At 52.6% G+C, this 17,200-nt stretch overlaps 2 protein-coding genes across 4 annotated transcripts; one reads left to right on the top strand and one right to left on the bottom strand.

Annotated features, from left to right (window-relative positions):
* Positions 1-52: 52 nt before the first annotated feature.
* MPI (mannose phosphate isomerase) lies at positions 53-3,522 on the bottom strand. 2 transcript variants are annotated; one of them, XM_027712165.2, is made up of 8 exons: positions 3,447-3,522; positions 2,781-2,908; positions 2,282-2,482; positions 2,060-2,201; positions 1,583-1,765; positions 1,299-1,472; positions 985-1,193; positions 53-615 (listed from the first exon to the last, which is right to left on the bottom strand). In XM_027712165.2, exons 3-8 carry the CDS (start codon positions 2,474-2,476, stop codon positions 397-399), a joined length of 1,122 nt encoding a protein of 373 aa, XP_027567966.1. In that variant the 5' UTR covers positions 2,477-2,482; positions 2,781-2,908; positions 3,447-3,522; the 3' UTR covers positions 53-396. The 2 variants fall into 2 exon arrangements, with proteins under 2 accessions (XP_027567966.1, XP_027567964.1); XM_027712163.2 differs by lacking the exon at positions 3,447-3,522 and adding an exon at positions 3,206-3,269.
* SCAMP2 (secretory carrier membrane protein 2) lies at positions 3,370-16,479 on the top strand. 2 transcript variants are annotated; one of them, XM_027712168.2, is made up of 9 exons: positions 3,370-3,482; positions 8,831-8,911; positions 9,413-9,502; positions 10,390-10,507; positions 11,248-11,376; positions 11,804-11,963; positions 12,489-12,590; positions 14,688-14,805; positions 15,853-16,479. In XM_027712168.2, exons 1-9 carry the CDS (start codon positions 3,426-3,428, stop codon positions 15,997-15,999), a joined length of 1,002 nt encoding a protein of 333 aa, XP_027567969.1. In that variant the 5' UTR covers positions 3,370-3,425; the 3' UTR covers positions 16,000-16,479. The 2 variants fall into 2 exon arrangements, with proteins under 2 accessions (XP_027567969.1, XP_027567968.1); XM_027712167.2 differs by lacking the exon at positions 15,853-16,479 and having other exon boundaries at positions 14,688-14,994.
* Positions 16,480-17,200: the final 721 nt, after the last annotated feature.

The raw sequence follows: 17,200 nt of genomic DNA, 5'->3' as shown, positions 1-17,200 counted from the left end.
CCAGTCCCCCACCCCAATCCTCCTCCTGCTCCTTGCACCACACTGCCCTGCACTGAGGACAAAGTCACCTCTTTATTCACGGCATCGGAAGCCTTCCCGCTCCATAAACCTGCCAAACAACCCCCTTTTACAGCCAGGGAAGGGGCAACACTGGCTGCCATCAGCCAGGCTTAGAAGAGCCTGCCAGAAGCTGCAGAAAGCCTCAGCCTGCTGTGCTCTGTGCCACATCCAAGGAGTCGATCTATAGAATTGCTCTTTCTATACATCAGGGCTGGGTTTGGGATTTAATAGATGGAGGGAAAACTTCCAAGCGAGATGACTTTGCCGACACCAGTTTCTATCTACTCAAACGTGGAGTGATGGGGAGGAAGTGTTCCAGGAGGAGACAGAAGTGTCTCAGAGGAGGCAGCAGGCTCGGAAGAGCAGCATCCCATCTGGTGAGGAGAGGTGCAGGGAGATGCTCTCGTTAGCTGAGATGAAGAGCACGGAGCCACGACACAGAGACATCTCGGAGGCTGCGGCTGTGGAGGTGCCCACAGCTGTCCCCTGGATCACCAGCAAGATGCTGGCAGAGTCTATGGCAGAGATGAGGTACAGCTTGATGGAGGCAGGGATCTGCAAAGGAAAATGTCACTGTGGCTGGAGTCTCCCCCAGCTTTCCTCCTCTACAGAGAGCTGGGACGGGGTTATCTCCATTCCCACCCCTTTGCTGCACCTGCAGCAGCCCAAGCCCAGGGGCCTCAGCTTGGCTGAGGACACCCAAGACCTGCTCCTGGTTCTCCCTCTGCCCGGAGCTGCTAGAGAAGGTGAATGAGCTTCAGGCAGAAGGAACAGGGGAGGGATAAAGAGACAAACATCACATCCCCAAGCATCCCTTCCCCCTCACTGGGGCACTAACTACAAAGGTGAGTGAAGCCTAGCCAGCCCTGGGTCATCCTACCCGGAGCCCAGCCGAGATGTGTCCCCCGACCCATCACCGCTCACCTCTATCCTCATGATGGCAAAGTCTGGCACAGGTGGGTCATAGACATAGACGTTGGGATCAAGCTGGCTCTGCACAGCTGGGAAGATCTTGGAGCTGCTGGGCGCTGGCGTGTAGTTGAGCATCTCACACAAGGTGAGCACATCGATGAATTTGGGGGTGAGCCCGGCCCGCACCGTGTTATCTGAGCATGCCATGCACTCCACGCAGTCTGCAGGGATGAGGCAGTGCTGTCAGCCCACCCCAGCCCTTCCAGATGTCCCCGTGGCCAGTCCTTGCAGGACGGTGGGTTAGGAGAGCCCCCCATGACACTCACCTCCACGCAGGTAGGCATGGGGCTCATTGGCTCCAAGGAACATGGCCTCCCCTGGCTCCAGCTTTACCAGGTTCAGGAAATAAATGGTGAAGCAGCCAATGTCTCCTGGGTACTGGGAGTGCAGCCGCAGCAGCAGTTCCCCATTGCTCCCTGATGTGTCCTTCCCTTCCTCTGCTGCGTGAGAAGAGACCAGGCACAACATAGGAAGGGAGCCAGGGGGTGCCCTGGCCCCTCCCCTACCCACAGCCCACCAAATTGTTTTGAGAGCCACAGCGAGGACCCACCTTCCTGGGAGATCCTCTTCACCAGCATGTTCAGCTGGTCAACAAAGAACTTCTTCTCGCTCTTCATGAGGCGGGTGAAGCACACACGGAGAGCGGCCGAGACACCACGGGGGTCGTCGCTCCCGCTGCGCTCCAGCTGCTCCACTGCCACCTCCCCGATCAGCGCCCGCAGCTCGGGGACGTCTACGAGGGGCCAGCCTCAGTCAGAATCAGCACCCCCATCCTAGAGGAGCATGGCCCCCATCCCTGCCCCAAACCCCATCCCAGGGGAGCAGTGCCCTCACCCTGAACTCCATCTTAAGGGAGCACAACCCCCATCCCCACACCAAACTGCATCCCGAGGGAGCACGGCCCCCATCCTCACCCAGAGCCCCATCCCAAGGGAGCCTATCCCTCATCCCCACCCCAAACCCCATTGCAAGGGAGCATGGCTCCCATCCCCACCCTGGGGTCTGACTATACACCCTTCATCCTTACTCTGGAGGAAGGAGACAATCTCCTCCACGGGCCGGAAGCCGCACAAGCCCTCGAAAGGGGTGAGGGCGATGGCCATTTCAGGCTTGTGGTTGGCATCGGGATAGTGCTCAGGAAACTGGGCATGCAGCTTTGCTGCCAGCTCCTGGAGAGAGGGAGAGAAGCTGGGTGACATCCCCAGGGACACAGCATCCCGCTGGGCTGCCCATCCAGGGCTCTCCTTACCTTGTTGGGGTGTGCCTGGATAGAGAGGGCAGTATCGACTGAGAGCACCTTGAAGAGGAAGGGCAGCTGTCCCTGGAAGGTGTCCTTCACCTTTGTCCCCAGGCAGGCGGGGTTGTCGGCAATCCACTGGCCTAGGGTTTTTTGGGGGATGCGGTTATCCCGGATGATGGCATCGCCCCGGGGATGTGCGCCCATCCAGAGCTGTGAGACACAGACAGACTGATGGAACCCTGAGCTGGGCAGCCAACACGGATGACTTGGGCTTTTTTAGAGGCTGCTTGGCCCCACAGGTGATCCGTGCAGCCAAGGCAGCTCCCTCGGAGGCTGAATCACGCCGGGCTTCTCCTCTTCAACCCGGGCAGCCCCCAGAGGGACAACTGGGGGGGCGGGTCAGGATCCCCTCCCGATGGGATACAGGATGGTGAGAGCCACAGCCGGGTGGGCGGGACACAGGGGTGTGACAGACACACGAACGGCATGGACACACAGACGCACTCACCTCCGCGTAGGGCCGGTCAGGCTGGATCTGGACTAGGGGGTCACCACTGCTCAGCAGCTTGGCTACCTCGCTCTCCAGGCCCAGTTTTCCCCAGGAATAGTTCTGCACCGCGCAGGAGAGGGGGAACACTACGGGAGAGTAGTAAAATGTTAGCGGGAAACAGAAAAAACCCCCCAAACCCCTTCCAGACACCGCCAAAGCCCCCAGTGCAGGGTGAGAGGGCATCAGGGAGATAGGGGACCAAGGGCTTGGGAAAGTAGAGTGTATGAGGGGGGCGATTTTCAACCATCATACGGCGATTTCGGCACGCTCGGGCTGCGGGCAGGGGTCACGGTTCCTCCGCCCCATCGTCCTGGGGGTATTCCTGGGGGTGGTCCCTGTCCGCATCCCCACCCCGGGCGAGGGGTGCCCCGTGCCCCGCTCACCCCGGATCTCCGCCATGGCTCGGCCGGACAGGTCTGACCCCCCCTTCTCCCCCTCCCCCCCGCCGGCTGGAAGCGCCGCTCTGACGTCACGCGGCCACGCCCACAGGGTTAACACCGCGCGAGGTACATGCGCCGCTGTGACGTCACGCGGCTCCCCGGTCACGCGGGTGCCCCGGAAGCGCCAGGAGCGGCGGCGGCGGGAGCGGAGCGGACCGCGCCTATGTCGGGCTTCGACACCAACCCGTTCGCCGACCCGGTGGACATCAACCCTTTCCAGGTGGGCGCGAGGCGCGGCCGGACCCCCCTCACTCGGCCCGGCCCGGGCCCCCCCCCGGCCCCCGCCCGCCGCCACCGGGACGTGGCACTGACTGAAGCGTCGCTGGCCAATGGCGGTGCCGCTTCTCCGCGTCGTAGCCAATCAGAGAGAGGGGGCGGGACCCCCGCGCCCTGAGGGCGGTCTGGGCGCAGCCTCCGACGCACCTCCGGCCGGGCCGGGGGTCCCGTTCCCCTCCCTGGTCCCCCCGATGGAGCCACGGGTCCCGCTCCCCCTCCCTACATCCCACTCTGGACAGGGGTCCCATCTCCCTTCCCCATGCCCCCCTCCAGACGGGACAGGGGTCCCGAGCCCCTCTTCCGGGCAGGACAAGGGGTCCCGCTCCCCCTCGCTGTACCCCCTCTCCGGGCGGGGCTGGGGGTCCTGCTCCCCGTCGCCGTGTCCCCCGCACAACCAGGGCTGGGGGTCCCACACCCGCTCCCCAGTCCCCCGCAGGTCACGCAGGAGCGCTGTGACCCACCCGGGGTCCCCCCGGCTCTGCGCGCCGCCGCTGGGATCCTTCCTACTGCCACTGGGATCCTTCCTAGTGCCGCTGGGATCCTTCCTAGTGCCGCTGGGATCCTTCCTAGTGCCGCTGGGATCCTTCCTAGTGCCGCTGGGATCCTTCCTACTGCCGCTGGGATCCTTCCTGCTGCCGCTGGGATCCTTCCTACCGCCCCTGGGATCCTTCCTACCGCCCCTTCCTCAACCCCCGTCTCCCCCCCGGACCGGGCTGCTCGTCTCCTCAAGGAGGAGTCTCCTGCCGCCCTGTGCTGCCAGACCCGCTCACCCCCCACCCCCCACCCCCCCAGGCTGTGGGGAAGGGGTTTGCTGCCTCTCAGGATGCCAAAACAGCCGTGAATGCCTAATTTGTGGGCTTATTAAAAACAATCAGTTGCTGAACCTCTCTTGGGTGTGCTGCCTGGTGGTCTGGCTGTCTGCTGGGTCTTTCTGGGTCTATTTTTAAGGTGCTTCAGCTCTAAACAGTGAGCCCCTAAGGCATCGTTTGGCTGAGGTTTTCAGGGTCCAAAGCATGGGATTTCTGTTGATGTCACTGAGGACTTGGTCTGTGTTCACTGAGTTTCTTATCTCTGAGTTAACCTCCATGCTCTGAAAATGGGTCACTTATGCAGGGAGTTGGCCTGGAATGGCCTCTGGGACCTGGAGCCTGTGCAGGGGTGTGCGAAAATCAGTGTCTGGCCTTTGGCTCCTGTCTGTGAGCTTAACCTCACCTTTACTCTTGGCTGAGATGTGATCCACAGGAAGGAATGATTCCCGACCTCGGATTTCAGGGCCAAGCCAAACGGAAACTGTTTGTTCAGGAGGTCGAGTGCTTTGAGGAATCAGAGTGAAAAAATCCTTTTCTTCCTCACTTTCATTTTAACACGCTTTTGTGAGTCTCATGAATGGGAAGGTTTGGGATAACCGTGTTCCTGTGATATTCCTTCCACGGGGTGGAATATGTCGCTGTTCATGTCGGGATTTGTTGTTTTTGCATATTGAGGAAGTCAATATTCATAGAATCACAGAATGTTTTGGGTTGGAAGGGACCTTAAAGCTCATCTCGTTCCAACCTCCACCATGGGCAGGGACACCTTCCATTATCCCAGGTTGGTCCAAGCCCAGTCCAACCTGGCCTTGGACACTTCCAGGGATGGGACAGCCACAGCTTCTCTGGCAACCTCATCACCCTCACAGGGAAGAATCTCCTAATATCAAATCTAATCCCACTCTCTGTCAGTTTGAAGCTATTCCCACTTGCCCTGTCACTCCATGCCATTGTAAAAAGTCCCTCTCCAGCTTGTCAGCTCACTTCAGGTCCCTTTCACCTGCTTTGTGTACATTAAAGCTGTCCTAATCTCGAACTGAACAGGGCTGTGCTCACACTTTATTCCCTGTTCAAACAAAAAAGGTTGGATGTGATCTCCAGCAGGTAATTCCCGTGTCAGGCCCATGTTTTAATGGGAAATAACACCATGGATGCTCCTGTCTGACGGCTCTTTGCAGCTCATCTGGTCTTTGTGGCAGGTTCTATATCCTCCTTTCAGGACTTTCATAAAGAAAAATTCCCTAGTCCTCAGCAGCTGGTTGCAAGGAATCTCCAACTGCTGCTTCCTGGAGCCTCAAAGCCTTGTCACTCTGATTTGAAATGGATTCTCAGGATGTGGGACAGTCCATTCCAGGTCGGGGCTTGGATCCAGGTGTTGGCTCAGTGCTGGGGAAACAGTTGCCCATTGACATCCCCTTCCACACACACTGGAATGAGTAGAAGCATCTGCACCCTCCCAGTCCTATCACACTGGTGGGTCTCTCTTGTCACAGCACCAGGGTTCTCTTTCCTTGCTGGGGATCCCAGTGTAATGCTTCATACTCTTCAAATACTGTCAGGATGAGGATCTTTGCCTTTTAAGAGTTTGTTCACAGTGTTTGTTAAACTTGGTATAAAATAGGCTGCTTTGGTCCTGTTAAAAATATCTCTGGCTTTTCTGTTACTTATTGCAACTGGTTAATGAGAGATGATGAACTGCCTTGGTTTATCCAGTAACCTGCTAGAAGTGGCAGCTGTCTCCAAAACTTTGGTCCAAGCTTCAGGCAGAGCTGGAAATCTCCATTCTTTTTAGAGATATCAATAATAAAATCCTTGGGGTTTCTCTCAGTGCATCTTCCAGTCAGTGGCAGCACTCTGAGTCTGCAGGACTGGTGATATTTGGGGCAATACTGTGATATTTAGACGACCGTGTAAAGTCCCAGGTGATTCTCAGCTGAGTTCTTTTGCCTTGATCTCGTCAAGAGAGTCATCTCATTTTGTTTCTTTAATCTGTGGGAAAAAAAAAGAAATGAAAGAATAGAATTTCCTGCACAAACCTGTTGTATCAAAACATTTTAGCAGCTGGCACAGCACGACAGCAACTCGTATTTGTGTTAAGCTGCGTTTGAAAATTATTTTAATCTTCGTGTCAGTGTAATTTGGTCCAAACAAAAATTTATTCTGCACTTGGGCATTTGAAGCTGTGAAAAATGATGTCACAGGTCCCTGGAGCTTGAAGAAGTGGTGGTTGGAAGGGCAACAAATGGGATCTGCTCACTGGCATCCTGCAGATCAAGCCAATCACTGATTTGTGAACGTGAGGTTTGTGGCTGAATTGTGGCTTGGAGTGGTTCTGTGGCTGAATTAAGACCCTGTTTCCTGATCCTTTCCGAGGATCAGGCCTGTGCTTGTTTCAAGAGGGTCAGCTGCCTTTTGCTGCGTAGCTTACAAGGAAATAATTGTAAGACATGAAGTTTGTGGGCAGCGTCTCGTTCGTCTCTGCGTTCCTGGTGCTTACTCATCCTTCACGCTGCCTGGTCTGAGCTCGTGGAAGCTGGTGTCTGTGTGTCACCCTCTGTTTTCCTTCCTGCCCTATCCAGGGCACAGAGGCACGTGACCAAAAACTTCAGCTTTGTTGCGAATTCCCTGCTCTTTGGGTTTCTATTTTAGACACACTCGAACAATGGCAGGCTGTGCCTTGGCCTTACCACCTAATTAATTTTTTTTTAAAGCTGTGCAGTAGGATGAGAGCTCGTCTGCCTTTGAAATCAAACTGTTGTGCAGCTGGGAGCAGAGAAGCAGGGGTGCTGCTCTCCTGCCCTTGATGAGCCTCCAGCTTTCTTTTGGAATGGAGATGAGCCAAGAGGAGAAAAATGTGTGTTTTACTGTGGTACTGTAGCATTCCTCCTTATTTCCCAGCGCTTTCAACCCAGCCTGACCATTCAGGCTCTTCAGAGGGTTATGCAGTCTTCACTTTCCGCTCCCCACGCCTTTAAGGGAGTTTCTCTTCCTCTTGTAGTTTTTTGCTGGACTTTAGTGCGACTGGGGCCTCATCTGCTTGGGATTAAAGGGTTTATGCTGGTGTGCAGCAGCTATTGTGCATTAAGTGACGTGTAAACTTGTGCTGACAGCCCGTGTCTGTGCAAAACTGGTGAAGCTGAAGCTTCCAGAGCAGTCAGTAGCGAAATAAAGGCACAAGTTTTATTTCCAGCATGGCAGTTCTGCTGGTGCTTCCTATTTTTCACAGCCCTTTCTTGCTGGTGAGTTGTGCTTCGCCGAGCAGCATTCAAATCCTCCTCACTGCGATCCCTCAAGCCAGGGTGATTCATAAACTAGTGCAACCTGTTGGTAGGGAGTGCCTGCTGTCGAGGAGGAGTTACTCATTAACTGCTCTGTGTGTATCCTGCTCGGCAGAAGGCTGCGCTAAAACCCCGGGAATGGCTCCAGAGGGATTTTCCTGCAGCCTGCACCTCTCACTCTCACCTCGGCGCAGCCTCAGTGGCTTCTCGCCGCATTAAGCACCAAATTAGAATGACTGATCTGGACACACGAGTTGCTGAGGGAGGGATACAAAGCCACTTTTTAATTTTTTGACCCACACCCAGCTCTTGGGTTGCCTGGCAGGAGGATTTCCGAGTTTTAAAAAGGACCTTGTTTCTGTAGTAACTAGGGAGAGGAGCACTCCAGAGGTCAACATGTGGCTGTCAGAGAGGAATCTCTGTTTGGAATGTAGTGTGTAGAAAAGAGGAGATAAAAATAGCTGCACGCCTTGCAGGTGAGGGGAGAAAGTTGTTCTCAGATGTGCAGAGAGGCTGTTTTTAAATATCAGAGGATTTGATGGAGGCAAGTGGGAGATGCTGTGAGTAAAAGTGAACACAGATGTTATGCCAGCAGCATTAAAACCTCCTAAAATAATTGGTGTCACATCTCCAGCTTGATTTTCCTGGGAGTTTTGGCATTTGAGGTTGCTGACATCTGTCAGCCAGGACCAGTTGTATCTAGAACCTCATTTTCTGTAGCTCTGCTGTACTTTGTGGCTCTGTGCTTGCTTTATGAGGTGCAGGTGAGGTTTGGGAGGTGGTCCTGGATGTCCAGCAGCATTCTGACCATGGATAAATGAATGCAGATCCCTGGAAATTAGAAATAACTTTCTGTAGGTAAGCGGTATTAGCCTGCACAAAGGGTTCCTGTACCAGAAGCATGTTGTAGTTGTTCTTGGCTGAACAGGAGTTTATTTCTGTCCACAAATCTTGCCTTGCTGATAGTCATCTCCTTGGATATTTAAATTCCATGCCTGCCAAGGCCATCCACCTCTGGCAAGCCTGTGTTTCACCCCATCCAATTCCCAGCTAGTGAGTGGATGGAAGAGCGGCTGAGTGGATGGAAGAGTGGGTAACGTGGACTTGATGATCTTAAAGGCCTTTTCCAACCTGAACAATTTGATGATATAAGTGATGTTGCCCTATATCTGATGCTGATTGATCCTTGTGCTCTCTCCTTTCAGGATCCCTCAGTGACACAGCTCACAAACGCCAGCCAAAGTGGCTTGGATGAATTCAACCCCTTTTCCGAGAGCTCCCAGCTGGTATGTGCCACGTGTCTGTGCTCTGTGTGTCTTGTGGTGGTTTTAGTGGTGTAGAAGGTCCCTTGGTAGGTGCAATTTAAGAAAAGAGGAATTCACAGCTGATTTCCTCATGGAATGTAGCTCATGGCGTGTGTGGCAAGCTGCAAGCAACTGTTCCTGCACTAGACCACTAATAAACTCCCAGCTGGAGCTCTCCACTCACGTGGAACAGCTTCTCTCCAGCTGGCTGCTGACTCACAGGGAAGCCATATGAAGTGTGAAGGGGAAGATGGTTTGTGGCAGGACACATCAGGACGTATTTGGTTCCTGGGTTGGGAACTGAACTGCCATGGCAATACCATTGATGGATCGCCGGGAGAGCTGCCTTCTTATTCCCTGGCTGCTGCCATGAGCTAGATGGGCGAAGGGGAAACCAAGATTTAGATTGGTTTAAATGGATCAAAATCCTTTTTTGTTTCTCCTGCAATGTTTTTACCTTGCTGCTTGTTGATTTCTGTGCAGACAAATGCAGCCCGGACGACGCCGGCCGTGCAGCCCTCGGGCCACTCGCAGCCGGCTGTTCTGCAGACGTCCGTGGAGCCCACGCCCCAGGTATGGCAGCTCCTCACCTCTACCTCCCCAGCCTCCAGGAGCTCCCAGAGGCCTCTGGGAATAGGAGGGGAATGGGATTCTCTGGGGTTGTGTGTGGGAAGCTGCAGGTGATCTTTTCAAGTTCCATTTGGGAAGCAGAGATTTATGGGGAATACACACACGCAGTTCTTTTTATGCCTTTTTTCCCTGTCCCTCTGGTGGCAGAGCTTGCTTTGCCTTGTGTCCTGTTGGCTCTGGCTTCCCTCTGGAAACTGTGGAATGTATCCTGCTAATGTTTTCAGCTTAGTTCTAGTGTCTGGTCAGACATGCTCAGTGCCAGGAGCATAAATGCAAGTACCTGTCTACCAGGACCACCTCATCCAAAGAGCTGAGAGACTGAGGCTGCCAGGAGAAAGGATCAGTCCTCAGAATATAAAACAAGTAGAAGAGATCCTTAAGAGATGTGGTAGCCAGCTGTCTTGCCTTTCTTCTCCTAGCTGGGAAGGGAATTGTCCTGCTAAGCCCAGGAGTCCTGCTCACTGCTCAGCTGTGAGGTGCTCGGAGCAATGAAGTGAACTGTGAGGTAGACGAAGCTGTGAGAAAAGCACAGCTTCGGTGAAAGGGAAGGGCACAGGGGATGGAGAATGGAGTGGATAAGCCTCCTGAGGGCTCTTCCAGCCCTATTTTCCTGTAGGATAAGGATAGGGATAAGAGAGGGACATCCGGGTGGAGTTCTGCATCGATCTTGATTTTGTCTTTCAGCGGGTAAGGCAGAAAGAGTTAAGACGTTTAAGATTGAGCTTTCATGTTGTCCTCTGCCCTGCTTCCCTTCCAGTGTGGTGTGTTTGCTGGTGGTGCTGTAAGTGCCTGGCTTAGGGCAGGACTAACCTCTTTCTCCCCTGCTTTAGGCCGTGGCCGCGGCAGCACAGGCCGGGCTGCTTCAGCAGCAGGCAGAGTTAGAGAGGAAGGCAGCTGAGCTGGAGAAGAAGGAAAGGGAACTGCAGAGCAACTCAGCCAGCATTAACCGTGAGTACTGCGTCCTGCCTGCTGTCACTGGGATGCCCAGGGAAGGCTGGGTTCCTTGGTTTGTCAGGATTTCAGGAAAGCTCAGCCTGTCCAAGTGTACACAGCTCTTCTAGAAGCATTTTTTAGGCTTTCCTCTAGTCCTTCACAGCTGTGGCAACCCTCCTGTGACTGTACCTGTCATCCTGTAGCCTCCAAGATGAGAAAGGAGCTCAGAGGCAGGGCCAGCTCTGATGGGTCCCTGCCCTTGAGTGTGCTGTCAGCAGCTGCATTTCACCACAAAAAGTCCTCAAACACCAATTTTGTACCTGTGTCGGAGCTGTTGCCACGTTAAGGCTTTTCATTGAGAGCAACAGAGCTTTCTTTTCATTCTTGAGGCTTTTTTAAGCACAGTAAACCAATATTCCCCCCTAATCTTGGTTTTAAATGACTGAATCTGGACTTGCAGAGCTGAGTGATGATGCTTGTGATGGCCCTTTGGCCATTGCAGGGGAATTCTGCTTTCCCCAGAGGAAATCCCCCAATCTAGGTTGGTCTGCCTCGCTCTGCCAGCAGTTTATCACATTCCTGTTGTGCTACCTGCTCAAACATAGGTTCTGACCAACCCCTGGGCTCTCCCAAGGTTTTAATGTATGAATTAAACAATATCTGAATGGCTACTTGGAAATTGTGGTGTGTGAATTAGTCTTTCAATTAAGAGAGAGAAGAGCAAGTGAAGAGCTGCTTCTTTCTTTCTTCCACAGCGAGGCAGAACAACTGGCCACCCCTTCCCAAGAAGTGTCCCATCAAGCCGTGTTTTTATCAGGATTTTTCTGCAGACATCCCAGCTGACTACCAGCGGATATGCAAGATGCTGTATTACTTGTGGATGTGTAAGTAGTGACTTGAACTGCAATAAAAAAAATCTTTCTAAGAAGGTTCTGTATCAAAAGCTGAGCTTGGTCACACAGTAAATCCTATCAGCGTTGTCTGCAAGGGTAAAGTCATGTTTCCCTCCTTTTTTATGAAGGCAAATGTGAAGAACTCCAAGTTTATGCTTTGGGAATAGCTTATTCATGACAGAATGTTAATTGTTTAATGGAGACTTGAACAACTATTTAAGATTTGGCCACTAGCAGCAGGATCAGATGAGCTTTTAGGTTAAGCAGTGTTTTCCTTCCAAGGGAGGCAGTGAAATTAGATGGCCCGAAGTCTCCTTAATTTCTGCGGCGCTCAGTGTGTTCAGTGAGAGATTAGGGATGCTGCGGGTTTTCCAAGAGCTTAACTGATGTTTTTTTCTCTCTCTTCCACCCCAAACAGTGCATTCCATTACCCTGCTCCTAAACCTGCTCGCTTGTCTGGCGTGGTTCACAACTGATAATGACAGAGGCGTAGACTTCGGTCTCTCGATTCTTTGGTTAATTTTATTCACCCCTTGTGCCTTTCTCTGTTGGTACCGACCAATTTACAAGGCTTTCAGGCAAGTACTGTTTTTGGTTTGTTTTTTTTTTTTTTCTGTAAAGGGGATGTATCTTTTAGTGGGAGGAGCTTTGGGTTTATCTGTTTTCCCATCGTATTTTGCCTGCAGGATTTTTCCAGCTCTTTGCATCATTAGATGAATCAAACTCACTATGTTTCTAAGCATATTAGATCTATCTGATACAACTTAATTATGGTGATCCTTTTTCATCTTGAAATCCAAACCTAGCCAGTCATCTGGGGTTTTTAGTTAATTTTTTTATTCATTTTACTGATTTCCGAGACACTGTTTGGTACATTAATGTTGAGCACACTGCATGTATTAAGGGAACTGCCTTCACTTTATCTTGCACTGGGCAGAGCATTGGATTTGCAGTGGACACATAAGTTGTATGGGTACCCAAATTCCTCCCCTCAGCAGCTCTTCCCTGGAGAAAGGAGTTCACTGAAATTGTTCCCTTTCTCTTGGAGCAAGGAGTCTGTGCAGGGATCATGGGTTTCACTCCTGCTGCCATCTCTCCCGCAGGTCTGACAGCTCCTTCAGCTTCTTCGTCTTCTTTTTTGTCTTCTTCTGCCAAATAGCAATCTACGTCATCCAGGCTGTTGGCATTCCTGGCTGGGGAGACAGGTAAGCTCGGTTTCACTGGCTGCTGCATCCCAGCCTTGCATAGATCCTTTTTCTCACCAGGGCTGTGACTGTCAGGAGCTCTGGGGCTTGTTTCTGACAGCTGCCTGTTCTTTCTCCCATGGTTTTCCTCTCTCAGCCCTTGCACAGCTTTGGCGGGTCCCAGCTGGGCTGCTTCCCTGCTCTGCTCTTCCCATCCTAGTCACAGCAAAAGTGTATTCCTGTGCTGCTGCTGCCGTGGCCAGCGCTGAGGGCAGTGTGGGAATAATTAGATATTGGGAAGAAATTCTTCCCTGTGAGGGTGGTGAGGCCCTGGCACCAGCTGTCCAGAAAAGCTGTGGCTGCGCCATCCCTGGAAGTGTTGAAGGCCAGGTTCAGTGGGGCTTGGAGCAATCTGGGCTGGTGGAAAGTGTCCCTGCCCGTGGCAGGGTGGGTGGAATGTGATGGAGTTTAAGGTCCCTTCCAAGCCAGACCATTCTGGGATTCTGTGATAACTCTTCCATGCCCCTTCTACTGCCTTCTCCCTCAATACAGATCATATTTGCTCCTTCTTGATGCTGAGCCTATAGTGTTGACCATGTCTACCTTTTGTTAAACTGGAGCCAGCCCTGAGAGAGGTGGTGTGGGGCTGAGGGATCTCTGACCTGGAATCTGGGTGCAGCTTAGCCTGATGCTGCTGCTGCCAGCCTGACTCTGTACCCAAACTCTTCCTGAGTTTCTCTGGAGCGTGTTGCCAGTGGGCAGTGCTTCAAAAAAACAAGCAGAGAGAGTTTTGCCCTCACCCTTTCTCAGTGACATTGTACAGAAGGGTGAGCCTAGGCTTCTGGAGCAGGTCCAGCAGCCTCGTGTCAGCAGCTGTGCCCTGCAGGGAAAGCACAGCCTTTCCTTTCGCCTTGCTGCCTTGGCCACAGATCAGATTCTGGAGTTACGGAGAACAGGGAAAAGGTTAACAGCTCGTGGTTGTTCTGAGGGGAAGCCTTCAGGTGAGCAGTGAAGCTGCTGTCTATTTTTGCCCACTGCCTGCAGAAGGGCTTGTGGGCAGAGATGTCCTCGGCCTCCCTCCCCGCTGCCTGAGTCACAGGGGATGGGGAGGGGGCACTCCGGGTTTAGTCTGGCTGGGAGAGCCTGCCTGTAGCTTTCTGCTTCGTTTCCTCCCGCCAGACAGCTCATATATTTTTGGCTGCAGTGCATGGTGTGCCTTTCTGCTTCCCTGTGACGAGTGAGAAGATGTGCAGCACATCAGATGGGATGGTTTGGCTCACTTGATTCCCACTCTCCCAGTGGCTCATGGCATGTTTGGTTTAGCAGTTGGAAAGATTCCTTTCTCCAGCACCCAAGAGGGTTTTTTGAGTAAGGTGTCTTGGTATTGTCACCCACAGCCAAGCGCTGGTAATTCCCAGCATCCTCTTTGGCCCTCCCTTCAACAACTCCTAATTTCCTCCTTTCTGTAGCTCTAACTTAGAATCATGGAATCACAGACTAGTTTGGGTTGGAAGGAGCCTTAAAGCCCATCTCATTCCACCTCCCTGCCGTGGGACACCTCCCACTATCCCAGGTTGCTCCAAGCCCCATCCAGCCTGGCCTTGCACACTTCCAGGGATGGGGCAGCCACAGCTTCTCTGGGAAGTCTGTGCCAGAGCCTCACCAACTTCTTCCTTTCCTTCCTCTTTGTTCCCTTCCCAATGCTGACATCCTTGTCAGGGTGACACATACATCCAGGCTCCAGACCTGCCAGCTGATCTCTTCCAATTTAGCTGTTCCAGCCTATCTTTACCCACTTGGCTGAATTTTGAGAAGGTGCTTGTGGAAGTCACCGGTGGCGCCAAGGGTATTGATTTTCCTGCCTAAGCGAGGTGATCCAGGACTAGAATGTGGGTGGGATGAACACGATCCTTATCTAAAAATAACAGTGGAAACTCTCCCCCAAAACGAGGGCCTGGATGAGCCCTGGGTTCCTGTTTTCACAGCTGATTGGTTTTGTACTTCCCTGTAACCTTCCCCTAAAGCTCTTGTGCAACAGTGGGTGCCTCTTCCTCCACTGCTCCATCTCATCTTGTGCTGGAATGCTGTCCGTGCTCACCCACTCTCCTCTCCCCGCAGCGGATGGATCGCGGCGCTGTCGGAGGTGCGCAGGAACCTGGCCGTGGCCATTATCATGATGGTGGTGGCAGCGTTCTTCACGCTGTGTGCCGTTCTCTCCCTCTTCCTCCTGAAGCAGGTGAGTGGCTTGGAGGCGAGGAGGTCAGGCTGCTCCCAGGATACCCTGGGTTTTCTGCCTCCTTTCACCTGTCGGGGAACGAAGATGGAATCGGGGCGCTGGCAGGTCAGGAGATTTATACGAAAGTATTTTTGCTTGTGCTTCCTGCATCGATGCCAAATTTCTTGAACACTTGAGGTAGGAAAGTAGGCTCCCTTTAGAATCACAGAATCACTGAATGGTTTGAGTTGGAAGGGGCCTTACAGCTCATCTTGTTCCACTCCCTTTCATGGGCAGGGATACCTTCCTCTAGACCAGGTTGCTCCAAAACCCATCCAACCTGGCCTTGAACACTGCCAGGGATGGGGCAGCCACAGCTTCTCTGGACAACCTGTACCAGGACCACACCACCTTCACAGAAAAGAATTTCTTCCTAATATACAATCTAAACCTGCTCCCAGTTTAAAACCATTCCCTCTTGTCCTGCCTGGACCTGGCTGAGCAGAGGTGGCCATAACTCTATTCAGTATCCAAGGCCTTAAAATCACTGCTCACTGCTGTGAGGCTTTTCAAAGCCTGGTGGGATCCCAGTGAGTGCCTTCATGCTGGCTTCTAAACACAACCCTCCTTCCTTCTCCTGCCTGACCACACCAGGACTGGATTTCTGCAGGAACAGCAGAAATGGAGGTTTGGGATAGGCAAGGACAGGCTGGACTGATCCTCTTTCTATTGCTGCTGCTTCTTTTCTCCTACATTTGTCTGGAAGGAAATACCTGATGCTTGTTGGCACCTTCAGGTCCTGCCCTCCAGTAAACGCCGGGTTAAGTCTGTGCCATTACAGTGTGGGGAGTGTAGTTTTGGGCCTGAAACCAGCAGTTTTGCTAAGAATTCCATATTTTACAGCAAATGAGGGTCTCCTGAAATCGGCAGCATCCCATGCTGGGAGCAGGGGAGCCCCTGGCTCCAGGGAGCTGGTTAGTAGCAGAGCTGAGGAAAAGCAAGGTGTATGCAGCAACTGCACAGCTACACGCTGACTTCACTAATTTTTTCCCTCTCCTTTTGTTCCAGGTGCATTCCCTGTATCGGCGCACAGGAGCCAGTTTCCAAAGGGCCCAGGAAGAGTTTTCCCAAGGCATCCTCAGCAACAGGAGCTTCCAGAATGCAGCGGCCGGGGCAGCCTCCTCAGCTGCACAGAGTGCTTTCCGGGGAAACTAGCCCTTCCCAGCAAAACTAGCCCTTCCCGGGCTGCCTCCCCCTTGTTTTCTCTGCCCTTATCACTCCTTTTTTTTTTTTTTCCCTAAAAATGCACTTTTTGGGGGTACCATGTGAGCTCTGTGATGCCGACTCCTGATGAGAAGAGGTTTTTTTAGCTTCAGCTGAGCTACGGTTTTGATGATTAGTTTTCCCTGTCTTATTTTAGGGTGTGGGGAGATGGGGGAGACACTCTCTGAAGTAAATATATTTCTCTATCCAGGACCTACCAGGTGTTTGTCTCTTCCTCCCCTCGCTCTGTGTGTAGCAGGAAGACAAGGGGAAGCAGGTTTTTGATTTTACTCTCTCTCTTCTCTTGGCCTTTGCTACGAAGAATTTGATTATCTGATGTTTTGGGGGGGTTTTGTAATGTGCATGTAGTTTGTCATTAATTTTAAGAACAGAAACTGTACTTCTGGTTTATTACACTCACACGATGCTGCATTTTGACCTCGTTAACTGCTTGGCTTTCTGAGAGTTGGGATAACGTGGCATGAAGGAAAATCTGGGAGCAGTGGGGGGAGTGTGGAGGGATGTATTTCTCCTTGTCCCCCCGTGGCAGACCCATTGCTTCCACAAGGATCCTGCAGGTGACAGCTCTGGACACAGAGAGGAGGAGAAGGGATCAATGGGGGCTGAGTCTTCTCTGTGAAACCAGGGGAGGGAGGGGAAAAAGAGATTTTGGTTTAACTCCCAGCTCTAAGTTCAGAGCAGCAGGAGCTCTGAAGATACTGGTTCAGCCACCACACGGTGCCTGCAACATCCTTCTCCAGCTAACCTTGAATTAATGTTTCTCCAGGGAAGACTCCTCCCTGCCTCCTTCCTCCCAAGTTTAATTTTTTTTCCAGCTGGGAAGGAACTGGTTTCATGTGTGTTCAGCTGCATCCCGAGATGGGATGTCCCTTGGGACACGGGTAAGGCATGGGAGTGGATGGCAGCAGATGCCCCCTGCTCCCTGCTTCAGCCCTGTGTCTTGAGTATCGAGGAGGGGGTTTTAATGCAGATTTGGCTTTGTGATGCCTATTTCCCAGGATGGGGGTTGTGTTAGACCCCCATCCTGTGCTAGTGTGGGGCCGGAGGGGGCTGGAACCCAGAAATCAGCCTTTTTACACCCTTTCCCTCCTGTATTATTATTTTTTTTCCCCCGCGTCCGATCTTTTAATGT

Source organism: Pipra filicauda, unplaced genomic scaffold, assembly GCF_003945595.2.
Source record: "Pipra filicauda isolate LSUMZ 115617 unplaced genomic scaffold, ASM394559v2 scaffold161_size1661140_pilon, whole genome shotgun sequence".
Taxonomy (NCBI): Eukaryota; Metazoa; Chordata; class Aves; order Passeriformes; family Pipridae; genus Pipra; species Pipra filicauda.
The sequence above is the reverse complement of the archived record's forward strand: the minus strand, read 5'-3'. Positions and strand labels throughout refer to the sequence as shown.

Coding starts and splice junctions, on each gene's coding strand:
- MPI (XM_027712163.2), bottom strand. Junction 2,483..2,780: donor CTGACCGGCCCTACGCGGAG/GTGAGTGCGTCT, acceptor TGTGTCTCACAG/CTCTGGATGGGCGCACATCC. Junction 1,473..1,582: donor GAAGAGGATCTCCCAGGAAG/GTGGGTCCTCGC, acceptor CTTCTCACGCAG/CAGAGGAAGGGAAGGACACA.
- SCAMP2 (XM_027712167.2), top strand. CDS start 3,426: ATGTCGGGCTTCGACACCAACCCGTTCGCCGACCCGGTGGACATCAAC. Junction 10,508..11,247: donor CAACTCAGCCAGCATTAACC/GTGAGTACTGCG, acceptor TTTCTTCCACAG/CGAGGCAGAACAACTGGCCA. Junction 11,377..11,803: donor GCTGTATTACTTGTGGATGT/GTAAGTAGTGAC, acceptor CACCCCAAACAG/TGCATTCCATTACCCTGCTC.